General features: G+C 36.6%; 1 protein-coding gene across 3 annotated transcripts in view; it reads right to left on the reverse strand.

The window, feature by feature from the left end:
* The window catches only part of PIEZO2 (piezo type mechanosensitive ion channel component 2), a 297,318-nt gene that overhangs the window by 35,616 nt on the left and 248,224 nt on the right, over positions 1 to 13,478 (reverse strand). For 2 of the 3 annotated variants that reach the window (XM_064656971.1, XM_064656979.1), the window contains exons 32-37: positions 12,463 to 12,584; positions 11,585 to 11,656; positions 7,428 to 7,531; positions 5,362 to 5,460; positions 3,137 to 3,245; positions 1,375 to 1,443 (exon numbers count right to left, since the gene is read on the reverse strand). In XM_064656971.1, the coding sequence (XP_064513041.1) occupies positions 1,375 to 1,443; positions 3,137 to 3,245; positions 5,362 to 5,460; positions 7,428 to 7,531; positions 11,585 to 11,656; positions 12,463 to 12,584 (575 nt within the window). The remainder of the gene's footprint in view (positions 1 to 1,374; positions 1,444 to 3,136; positions 3,246 to 5,361; positions 5,461 to 7,427; positions 7,532 to 11,584; positions 11,657 to 12,462; positions 12,585 to 13,478) is intronic. The other variant, XM_064656987.1, reaches the window with a different exon arrangement.

Genomic DNA, 13,478 nt, shown 5'->3' on the forward strand with positions numbered 1-13,478 from the left:
ATTTTTAATGACACTGTAGCTGTTTTGGCACCTTTGCTGTTCTCCAAAACTTTTTAAAAATAATCTTTTGGGATCAATTGCATCTAAACATCCTCAAAAAAGGAAACAAATATTTACTTTTGGTGGAGAAGGGTCAAATGCAGACAAGGCTTCTCTCTGCGTGAGAGTGTCAGAAAGGAATCGATCTAAAGTTTGTAATGATACTAATGATTCCTTACCAATTACTGTCTAATTTTTCTAACCATCTTCTTTAACAAATTTTGCCTAGGAATGGTCAAAGTATTTGAACAAAAATATAAAGTGCCTTAAATTGATTATTTCTAATATAAATTATTTTTAAAACTCCTTCTTTTTCCCTAACTCCCATGTAGCACTAACAGTATATCCCTGGAGATGTATTTGATTGATTAACTTCAATGTTTTAACACAGATAACTGTTTTGCCAGTAAGTAACAAATAAAAAAGCCCACCAAGCCCCATCCCCATATCAATGCAACTCATTTATTTGAGACCATTGTCCTTGTGAGACAGAAATGACATCTCCCACATCCTTGTAACATCTTCTACCCTGTGACTCACTAAGGGACATGATTTTAACTGAAACTTTGTGAAACAATCTTAAATAGAGAAGAAAAATAGCTTTTAATGACAAAGTCTCACGCAAAGTAAGCCATGATGAAGACTTACTTAAGAGGAGAGTCCATTTTCTTCTTTTACTCCAGTTAGAAACAATGAGCCAAGCTTATGATTTATGATCTAATAAACTTCTTTGTAGGAAAACTTTCAATATGGGCAAGATCTGTAAACTGCTGGCATTTCTTCTGTTATGTAGAACAGCCCTAAGTCTGATTATGAATAAGGATGTGTAAGATTGGGAAAATACAATTTTTTAGAGGTGACTATTGTACCTTGCTGAACAGGTAAGTACAAACAAAAGCATTATATTAACCTTGCTAAAACACACTGAAAAAAACCCCATAAGGTCTTTGTGCTAATAATAGCATTACAGATATTCAAAATCAATGGAGATTTTAACACGGACTTTATGTAATCATGTCTGGAACCTAAGCTTAAATTGTTCTAAAAGTAAAATACACAGGAAGTGATCAAGTCTGAGCTGACAGATGTATTTACTAATGTATGTGGAGAATGAGTGCAATAGCTAATAGCCCAGAACTAGACATTCCTATGTCCAGGGCTTGTAAATCTTGCAGCTGAAAATCTGACAGTAGTTAGGGAGTTACCACTGCATTGGTTACTGTGGATTTTGCGGCTTTGACGTGAGGCTGGAGTCATTGCAATGCTCTCTCTGTAGTATACCACTGGTCACAATTGCATTGTAACAGCAGAAGAACCCTTGTTCTGCCTTCATACCTGGTCCATCAGATTTCTTCTTGACAGGTTCCTCTTCACTGTCTTCACAGTCAGCATCAGTGCCACCTCCTGCAAACAATAAGGGAAACAGTGAGTGTTACACCTATAGAAGGGACAATGTAAATGCCATTCAAGCTAGAAAATGCTAGTTATCAAGCAGTAGTGATTGGTTCCTCACCTATCATCAGAACAGACAGCACATTTCCATTTTGAAAGGACTCAAGTGAGGGGCCAACCCTGTCAGCGAAGGTTTTAATGGATGATCATCCCTCTCTTGTAATTTACAATGGCATTTTCTTACTAGATAGGCTGCTGAGCAAGTTCATCTCTTGGTGTAAACTCAGATAATTTCTCAGTAACTCCTCAGCCACATTCAGCAGCCTCATCTTCTGCTGACTCATATTCGAGCTCACTTCTTCACCTGCTGCAAAGAGCATCCTGATTCAGTGCTCTGATCTTCTCCTCCTCTGACCCACCAAATCTGAATGATTTGAATGGGACCTTTAGGTTGAAATGAAGCAGCAGAGTTGATTTGAAACTGCCATGTGCTTTTATTTAGGCCTACAGCAACAGAGTGATGTAGAATCGCAGGCAGAAATGAAGGGCAGATGACTTTCCTTCTATCTAATACCCAATAACTGCTGCTGCAGCTTCAGTGGCAGCAGCCCAGTTATAAACCTCCTTCTTTTTTACAGGTGAAGATGCCCAAATGAGGAAAGGTCTAGCTGATTCAGCCTGTATTCCCTTCTTCCCCATCTATACTGACCAGAAAAGCTTTTGAATTTCTATTTTCTTGTTAAAAAAGGAGAAAAATATGAAGAGATGTAAATCACCTATAAACTGATTTTTTTTCAGAGTGGCATGAATGATTTTAAAGTGCCAGTAAAACCCTATTAACACTTGCATGTTTTCCTTTTGCTACATACTGAATTCTCTCTGAATTAGGAGTTCATGGATATTTGCATTCCTCAATGAGTACACAATGGAGAGTGAAAAATATTTCTAGGTATTCTTCCCCACATATCAATTCAGACTTCTTTAGGGAACAACATTTCTTCAGGAAATGTGGCTAAAAGAAATAATGTGTGGCTATTTCATAGAATATTTCTTACATCTCCACTTGAACTACAGCTCTTTGGGAACTCCCTCATGAAACTGTTCTTCAACACCTTTCCCTGGGAATACACATGAATTTACCATCAAAACAAGTGACTTTGACCAACTCTAGAAAAGTCTGGATAGAAAAGATAAAGAGATAAAGCTTTTTATGAGGTGAGGGAGTTAAAGTGTAATGTCCTTGCTCTGACTGATTCTGGGCAAACACCTGGCATTTACACTCCTATATTCTGAAGTAATGTTGTTAACTACCAGGTTTTTGGCTTTATAAAGTTACATCTTCAAAGGGTTATGGCTCTCTATTGCAAGTACCCCCACAAATGTTTTCACATAGCTGAAATGTTCTGCAACATGTTGAATCTTCCTATTTACCAAAAGTTCTGGGCATGTGTCTTGCAACTCCATGGAATGACACAGATCCTGTCTTCTCCTTCATCTCCCTCAATGTGTATTATGCAGAACAGAAGGACGTGGCTATGGCTGACCTTGTCGTGTGCTGGTGCAGGGAAAGACCACCAGTCAAACTCATTTTTCCAGTTCTTAATCAGAACTGAGAGCACTTGCCCCCTAAAGCTCAGCTGCCTTCCACTAGCAGGAACAGGCAATATTTAATATTATATTTTTAAAAACGCAAAAGACTACATACCATCCCCAGACCCCTTTCGCCTTCGTTTCTCTTTCCCAAAACTTTTCTTCTCTTTGCGCCTCTGTCGTAGAGCTGTTTTAGGGTCAGTAATCCAGGCTTGATAAACAAACTGGAGGGAAAAAACTCATTTATTTCAAGGTTCTTCATGTTCTGAGAGTAAGCCATAGAATAAGTCACAAGCAGCACTATATAATTCAAGTAAATGCATTCAGATCTGCAGAGGTAAGAAAATATTTTTAATCCCAAATCAAACACCTCCACTGTAGATCTGCTGAGTTTTCATGTGCTATTTTTGTAAGTGTAAAACCAAATGTGAAAATATTTGTGGGTGAACCAAGTTTCATTAGAACCCACAGAAATTCACGTTCTGAACTTTGGGACTTAATACCTTGTTGTGCATATGGGCTACCTCATCTGAATCTCTCCATTTAATTCTGTATTCCTATTTTACCATTTTACAGGCAAGATGTAGAGTAATGGAAACTTTGAAAGTGCTGCAATCAACTAACTAAAGCATCAAAAGATGTAGAGATAGCTCTGTAAAGGTATTGGTGTATTTTTCATAGTTTAGATATTTTTTTCCCCTCTGTAGATCCCAGTGGAATATTTACGGATTTGTTATCTATACACAGTCCCAAAGCTGGCAGTCAGGAATTTATCAAATTGATAATGATCTTGACAATGCCTGTCTTTGTTGCTTCAGATAAGTCACTTATGAATCCTTCTGCCACAGGTTTTCCAGCCGTAAAAGGAAGACAGTAATACTTACCTATTTATCAAGGGGGATTTATGGGATCAAATTCTGCTCACAGCACTCACTCAGATCAACAGTCTGTTGACCTGTATGACTGCATGAAGTGTGAAATTGGCCCAAAATATTTATAAATGTTATACCAGTGGGAAAAAAATAAAAGTAAAAAAAGCTACTGAAAAGTAAGTTTTTAATAGTTCTGCTTAAGCTGTGAAGAAAGGCTACAGGAAAAAAAAAACAGCAAAGCTTATATTTTTTACCCCATATGTATGTAAATAACAGAAACTAAAGTAACTTTATCTTCTTCACAACTCTACAGGACAAAAGATGTTCTTTTTTTCATTTTATGGTTTTCATTGAAAAATGGTAGTCATCTTCAATTGGCACTGCATTGTCTTCTATTTCTAAGCAACACAGGTTGACAACAGAGACAGGGCAGGGAAGCACACAGATTCAGGCATGCGGCTGAAAAAGCACAGTAACAAACCAGCTCTATTAATTCACAAGACAAACATGCAGACAATGACAATGACATACGTATCTCAGTGAAGCTGGAACTGCCCTTCACAGGACAGAATGGTAGAATTTCTATTTGGTTTATTTATAGTTTTAAAATTTTCCTATGCAAATTTCTTTGGAACATTAAAGGCTTTTTTTTTTATGATCAAACTGACATTAAATGAATGTAAAAGGGAAAAATACTTTTAACTTACTGAAAACTAGAGACTGTCAACATCTGGTATTGTAGTTAACTATGAAAGTGTACGCTAGCCACAGTTATAGTGTGAATGAAGAAATTAAAAGACAGACTAGGAAGGAGATAAAAAATTAGAATTAAGAAAAGGCATTTGATTTATAAATTTTTTAAGAGCAGACTGTGTGCATACAGGTAAGATTTTTACCACTGGACAACCTTTCAGTTCAGTATCTTTTAGGCTTTGGAGCTGGTATGCTCCATCTGTAACATGCACTTTTTACAAATATCATGTTATGGAGTGTAAAATGATACATAGAGCTCAAAGGGAGGAAATGCTACATGTATTCAAGGAGGACAAGAGAGAAGAGGCACAAATCTTTTTTATGATGATAAACACCAGAAAAGTAGAGAGCTAAAAAGGGGTTTGGAGCAGAATGTGTATTTTACAAACCTTTTACCAGCTTTCTGAGATCAATTACCACAGTGTCCATAAGATACATGCAACTTGATGTGACCATCTTGTATATCAGTATCAGAAGAAAATAAGAATTTGAGTCTGCATTTTCTCTCTGGGGTTACACTTAAAAAAAGATAGACTACTTTGCTTGTGTCTTGACCACTCCAAAATTATGAAATGTATTGCATTTACTAGGAACGAAGCTTTAACTGTCACTATTTTTTTTAATTATCCATATAAGAGGAAAAATGCAGATCAGGACATTACATCAGGAACTATGGGATGGGTCACATACTGAGCGTTTGCAAAATGTCAGGTACCTTTGCTGCTTTGATTAAATACTGAAGAATAGTTTTAGGTAGTTTAATGATAGACTTTGGCAAGGCTAAAATGGCTGAAGCAAATTTTCCAATAGCTCTCTATAAAGAAGGACAAAGCAAGAATAATTAGTAAAAAAGAAGAAAGTATTAATATAAAGGAACTATTGAATTACTGTATGTAGATTATTAAGAACAAATTTACATTCACAAACTTTGATATGAACAAAAAATTATCTAGGATGTTCACATTAAAATTTCAATAAGACGAATTGTAACTGGCTGAAGTCTCTAATATATAAAATCTCCAAGTCAGCCCTTGAAGAGATTATTGCACACAATTTACACTGAAAGAAAAACCATAAATCATAAATAATTCTTTAACACAATCTACAACAGCATTCACTTTCCTAGTATTTTTATTAAGAACATACGCATCGTGATGGAAGGCAAATAAGGTACATTGACCAAATGATGAACAGAACAATTTTCTGTTCTATGCAAGTCTCTGCCTATATAAAGCCACCAAACACCTTCATGTTGCACATATTGCACATATTACAGGCCACCTATGCATCTGACCAGACTTTGAAATGATGAACAGATCCTTCATCCTCAAATTAATAGTTTCAGGACTGAGATGAAAAAAAAAAAATAAATCTCAGAGTAAATGAAAGAATCTTGTTAGCTTCTGACCTCAAGTTTAGAACTCTTTAAAATTTCAGTGCTTGGAGCCAGCACATCTGAACAAAATGTTGTCACCAATTCTTAAAAAATCAGCACAAACAAGAACGCAAACTTTCCTCTATAACTGCGTGAAAACCAGGAAAAAAAATGACCTAGAAATTCATCAGCCATTTCTATGCAAAATATTAAAAATACAGCATAAATAGTAGAAAATAAAACTTACTTATCACATTGCTTTGATCCAGATTTTTTTTTGCCCTTATTAAGGTCAGAAAATCTTTTTCCCTGTCATGACCATGCAGGTAGTTTATCAAACGTAATCAACTGGTAATGTAATGTAGTATAAGTATATAAACCGAAGACACATTGTATTAATGAATTAAATAAAAGAATTCTTCTTATAATTCAGTAATGTTGTCTGGGAAGCTTTGTTTAAAAGCTTTTGGCTTAAGGAATAGAAGAGCATGGAGGCAGTTTCTTGCTCTTGTTTGGGTTGAACTCTTAGTAATGCACCAGCTCTGCAGTGACATGAGCTTTCATCTGGATGGGAATACTAGTCTGCAAAAAGCTACCTGTTCAGCCAGGTAGTTACAGATCCAAAAATTTTCTGTAGAGTTTCTGAAAATTCTTCCACAAGTAAAGCTTTAATATTATAAAGACAAAAGCAATCTTAGATTCATGAGAATTTCACTTCTTCACCCAAGCTCTTCAACTTAAGCCACTGCATTCGGTATCTGGTACTGTCTAACACCAATCTATTGAGGAGCCCAGACAGGAAACTGCAGATATCTTTCTAATATTACAATATCCTCTTACATGGATGCAGTCTGTCACTTAAAATGCAAATATATAAATTAACACTGTCTTGAAAAAGAAAGAAAAAAAATGATGTGTAATTTTAAATGTTAAGCTCTTTCTAACTCAAGGATATATTTCTCCTGCGCACTAGGATCAATAATATTTTTTTTATTAAGTACAAATTCTTCTCCATGAAAAATTGCTTATTTTGGCGATCATTTCTTCAAGGAAGGATAATGTCTGCTTAAAACCAGTAAACCACCAGAGGCATTGTGTAGCAGCACCAGAGGCAATTGTCTTTATTGCAATGTAGAAAAAAAAAAGGTTCTGATTCTTAACCCTTGTTTTTCTGTATTTTTGTTATCTTTGGGAATAAGTGAATGAAGATATGACTCCACTATTGTTTCTGTAGGTATTTGGCAATGCTTAAAGTGGGCAAACTTGCATTTTAAGTTGGCAAGAAATGTGATTTCCAATACTTTTCAGGACTACTCTAGAGGTACTGGCAGCTTTAACATATGTGCCTGTGTTATGGGAAACCTACATTTTTTTCCAGATGTCAACTACAAATTACCATAAAGTACCTGAAATGCGGATTTTTTTCGAGGCTCCTCCTCTTCCTTTTTCTCCTCTTCCTCTTCCTCTTCACTATCCGTCTCAAACAAATAATAATTTCCACTTCTGACCACTAAGTGAAACAAAATATCTTCTTATTTTTCTGAAAAGTTCTATTCTCAACTCCCCCAAAACCTATGAACAGCCAGTCATTTAAAAATTCATAACTAGGAGAGGTGAAAACAGAGAACAAGCGAGAGATGAAAGGGTCTCAGGCTATTTATTTGATGTTAGTTTGTGATATTTTGGGCATGAATAAGAACTATACAAGAATTAAGGAAAACATCACCATGAGAAGAAAATGTAAAGAAAAAGATTGAAGTATATTAAGTTACAAGGATTCCACTTTTTGGGAAAAAAAATGGCAATTAAGTCTTAATTAATTGGGGACTGATGATCATTTGAGGGAGTAAAAGAAGCCCAGCAGGTAAGTAAATGAACTTACATGAACAGTACCACTGGACAAAAAATACAGAACTTCTCTTTAAAACACAGAGTCATCCTTTAAACTATGCAATGGGATGGTTAATACTTTCTTCAAACGTTTAAGCTTTGATGAGGTAATGGAAAACCTTGGCTTGTTTAAAACAAATCACTTGAATTCTACTAACATGATTGCAAACAAGTTTCAATTTTTTGCCCATGGATTCAGAAAGATTCTGAAACCTTGATACAGTATAGATGCACAGTGATTAAGCTAGGCCTTATATCCTTGAACAGAAGCAGAAATTTTTATTTCTCAGATGGCAACAGGCCTACATGAATGAACAAGGGAAACAAAGGAAATCAAAAATAAGGTAATGAGCAAGAGAAAAATAAAAACCACAGCATTACATTCAGCAGTGAAAACTGGTACGTAATTTCCACATTTAAGCTGAAATATTTAAAGGAATGGTTACTTAGATGAAACATCACACAATCTGGATATATAAAGCAATACATATTTATATAAAATTATATTTAACCCTCATTACAGGTCTCTGGAAAAGTAACAATTGCTTTAATTCAATCATACCTTGACTTCTACACAGATCTTTCTACTGTAGAAACCTCAGAGTAAGCACACTGTGAAATTTGCCAGAACTCTTTGGATCATGACTTTGGCATCTAAAACTCCCTCTCAGAGGGAATTTTGTGCCTCATGTGCCTGGTTATGACTCTTAACTTCAATGATTGCCCTGCAGAGGGACAGAAGGTCCACTTCAGCAGTACTAATTGCTGCACTGAGGTGAAAAGAAAGTTTGGAAATTTCCTGGATGAAGCAAATGAATTATTAGGTACTCAGCCTTCCAAGAATGCCCATTTAAAATGTGCTGGAGAGATGAAAGCATTTTAAGAGCCAGTAGTCTGCAGTTCTTTTTAATAAAAAGGTATCCTGTAGTCAGCAAGAGAAATTGTCCACACAGAAGATCAGCTGGATAAGATCTGATATCTAGGGTTGTCTACTCTCTAACCTTTACTGCACTGCAGTTCTTTAAAGGCTCACAGCGACACTCTGTCAGACTTGGAATGCCTGAGATGGCAGACAACAAATCTACATTGATGTCTCTCCAAAATTTTTAGGTTAAAGTGTATCTGAGGGGACACTATAATGTAGCAGTTACACCTCTTTTACAGCTAAAGAGAGAGGTATGATTGAACAGCAATAATGCATTCTTGCACACATCAAAATGGAGTACCTGGTGTGTTAGTCACCTACGGGGATTCCTGATGAGACCAAATTTTAAAAGTAAGACAATTCATGGCCAGCCTGGACTTGGGAGACCCCTCTCTTACTGCAAAATGTGACTTCCTCCTACTGAGAAAAGGGACTTAACAGGCTTTTCCTGTGGGATGAGATAGAGGAGGCAGCAGAGGAGCCATGCAGGACAAAGCATAATCTCATCTGCTTGTGCCCAGAGGGAAAGAGCTCCTGAGACCAGTTGCAAGAACCATCTTTTGCGCTACATCGGACACAACTTTGTGCCTAAGGAGAATCTAAGGACCTCAGAGCATGTGGTCCTAACTCCTGCTGGTCTCTGTGGGGTTCCACAAATAATCCACAGTCACAGGAGGAACTATACCTTCCTTATCTGTTCTACTCTGACCCAAATTCATGACTGTTTTAAGTGCTATGGTATGCAAAATAAGGTATTTTTCCATACAATAGAATTATAACAATTGATATCAAAATAACAATAAAAATCTAAATTAAACCTCAGAATTGGCATAAAACTTCAAGATTAAGTGACTTCAATATACACACATATACAGCCACAGCCACAAACCCATTTACTGATATGAACAGCCACGTGCATCAGAATGCTGCAGTTACAGCAGTGTGTCAAAAAGAATGCATGGGGAATATCAGTCCATTATCAGTTTGCATGTCTGTGAACATCTACTATCAGTGCCATGTTTCAGTGAGTGTGGATGCAAGCCACGTGACAGGCAACCACTGATTGTAGGATCAGGGTCTGTGATGTTTCCCACAAGGTTTTGCATTATTGCAGTAAATAATTTCAAGAATGCTCAATATTTAAATAACAAAATGAAAGTTGCCATCTAAGAACATTAAATAATGAGGGTGAAACAAGTAAAAGCCAAAGTCAGTGTCTCTCTGTGCAGTTCTTCTTACTAAGAAACCAGTGATGAATAAAAAAGAGACTATATCCCATTCCTTCAAAATCACCATAGCTTGAAATTCTGTAGTAAAACTCACAAATTACAGTTTTGATCTGTTTTGTCATTGTTATTCTTAATGAAAATACAGGGCAAGAAGTTTATTTTCATAAGATTTTTGAAAAGGGATAGGTCTCTCTAAAGTGGCAGTGTGCCCTTTAGTAAAACAAAAGTAGAGGCACAGGTTACTTGTGACTTGATAGAAACAAACATACTATGTTCTGTTAAATACTCCTAGAGTTATAAATAAATATACATGGGTAAATGAAGTAGTATGTAGATGTGTAAAATTATGACTTGGAGTAACTCTTTTAAACTAAAAAAACAGGCACAATACAGACATTCATACTTTTAATGGCATGAAGCTGAGTCGGGGGAGCTTTAGGTTGGATATCAGGAAAAAGTTTTTAACACAGAGGATATTTGGGCACCGGAACAGGCTCCCCAGGAAAGTGGTCACAGCACCAAGCCTGACAGAGGTCAAAAAGTGCTTGGAAAATGCTCTCAGGCACATGGTGTGATTTTTGAGATGTCCTGCACAGGGCCAGAAGTTGGACTCGATGATTCTGATGGGTCCCTTCCAGCTCAGCATATTCTATTGTTCTGTGATTTCACTCTGATCAGTGCTATACATTTGAGCACTTTTTTAAATCTTTGGAGGTTATTAAATAGCTCAAGTCTGATTTCATTCAACAAAGATTTAGTCAAATTAAACCTGATTTGAGATTGCAGCCTATGCAGTTTTCTTTTTTTACCTAATCCATAATGTAGGGATGAACTCTATCACATGCTTGGACTGGGCTACAAACAAATTAAAATATCAGAATGCAACAATGACACAGGCTAATAATTTCTTGTGCACAAGGCTGGAGATATTTTTACTCTCAGATAAACACACAAAAAAATGGAAATAGCCAAACAACTGGCATCAACAATACATTAAAGTGTGATCAGAGAGATGCGGAGCTCTACACAGCCTAGTCCTGAGAGTAGTCTTGCTGCTTTACTGTGGTACTCAGATTTCTACAGCTGACATGAGAATGACTGATGAATAATAAAAAAGATGCATGATGTGCATATATGAAAAAGAAGTTATGACTAATCTTAGAATGCATTGGCAATCTTTCATATTCACATTTTTAAATATATTTTGCTCTGCAGCCAGGGGGAGTTGAGACTTTTGAGATCAAATAAGATTCTTTTTGGCACATATTTATCTGATCTGATATTTTTCTAAGAATGCTCAAAGTATCACGGGCTAGTTATGCTTCCAACACACGGAAGGTCAAAATATGGTTAAACTCCTTGAAGACTGGGAAGCAGAAACCATGTGTTGAGAAAAACAAGCCTTCTATCAAGTCACAGTCAGAAAATCAGGCACAAAAAAAACATGGAAATGCCTTAATTCTGGTCAAGGATATAAGGGTTAAATCCACATATTTGTAAGATGATTGAGAAAACCTACTGGAAGCATGATCAACCCAAGGCCGCCACCACAGCTTTTTTTTGCCCTTGGCTTTCTCTTTGTCTGCTTCTCCTAAAATAAAATATGTCCAAATATTAATTTTATAAAATGAGAAACATGTTTCTTACACTGATTAATAATTTTTAATTTCTCTCAAAAGAGCTAAAATTTCATGAGATATCAGATGTCAGATCTACTGAGTACATTCAATATTAAGATAATTCAAAATCATAACCACTAAGAAGAAATACTCTGGTTTATGTAGCAGTTGAAACAGCATTCCATCTAAAACAGCTAAAAAGTTCATTTTGTGTTTTAAAACATACAGTCACACTTGACTGTAATTTAAAGAAGAAAATATTTTCCCTCATCTCAAATCTCCTTACATTTCAGGCTCCAAAAATTTACTAAATCTCATAAGTGCTGATTCCAGGTTGGTGCTTGAAATGTGACACTAGATAGGTATCATTTTATTGGTTTCCATGTTTTAAACAACATTTAAAAGTATACAAACATTTCAGTGACTAAAAAAAATCCAGAACAGCATCCAGAAAACACTGCTGGAAAAATGTAGGTGCTACCTATTTGTAACACTGTGGTTTATAGATAATTACTTTTATCTAAACAAACATCTTCTGCTATTCAGCTCTTTGCCAACAGCCTGAAGTTAACCAAAAGTAACCTCAAAGCAAATCATTTTCTCTAAACCTTTCTATGGTACATAATCACAGATTTTTTCAGCCTGAAACTGGTACTTAGCTAACAACCTTGCTACATGCTGACAGTTTTGAAGAACAATTTATCACTTGTCCAACTAGTAGGTCTACTAGATCCTTAGCACTCAACTACAATTACGGTACAACAGTAGCTAATGGTACCTTCGTCATCTTCTTCAGAAACCTTCCGAATCTCCGGCCCCTCTGAGGACTCCTGGTTCATGCTTAGCATTCTCTCTTTACCCTTCTTGTATTTTTGCTGCCTGGCTTTGATGCGATCCATTCTAGCAAAAGGTAGATTCGTTATTAGATTCGTGCCTTCACCCTTTCTGACCCACTCTGAAAAACAAGTGTTAAATACACACACACACACACACACATACACACACAGCAACACTTCTAAGGGAAATGTTCACATTGTCATTAATCTCGCCCTTAAACACAAGGAGTTACATGGCTCTAAAGGGGCTGGATGTAATGATCAAACCTAATGATTAAACCTGTAATGATCAAACCTAACGATCAAAGTTCACTCACTAGTCAATGAGAGCTGGATTGCCTGCTATCAAGACTGCTTTACCTACTCCCACTCAACTATCCTATTATCACTTAAAAATGAAAGACTTGCTGTCAGGAGTTACAACACAGCAAATGAAACTCTGAGAAAAAAAAAAAAAAGACTTCTGCCTAATGCAGTGCTTTTCCTGAAACTTGCCACTCTGTATCAGGGATGCAGCTGTTCCTGCACTATTTGTGCTACATCCTCACCCTTTTAGCTCCTTTGTCCCAGTTGACATCAGTGACAAGTACTGTCCCTCAGGGGTCCGGTGCTATTTTTTTTCATGTCTTCATCAATGACATGGACAGTGTGATCAAGCGCATAGAGGTTCCCATCCCTGGACACATTCATGGTCAGGTTGGACAGGGCTCTGAGCAACCTGATCTCATTGAAGATGTCCCTGCTCATTGCAGAGGGGCTGATCTAGATTACCTTTAAAAGGTCCCTTGCAACTCAAACTATTCTATGATTCTGTCATTCTATACAGGTATGGAACACAGTCCCTGCAGTCTTCCGATGTTTCTTCAGTTATGCAGGTGTGGAAGAAGCTGTCAGGAGTGGGCTTTAATGCTTGGTTAGGAAGCAGTAAGAGCTTTTCATGCATGGTGGTGGAGGAGCT

Source organism: Pseudopipra pipra, chromosome 1, assembly GCF_036250125.1.
Source record: "Pseudopipra pipra isolate bDixPip1 chromosome 1, bDixPip1.hap1, whole genome shotgun sequence".
Lineage (NCBI taxonomy): Eukaryota > Metazoa > Chordata > Aves > Passeriformes > Pipridae > Pseudopipra > Pseudopipra pipra.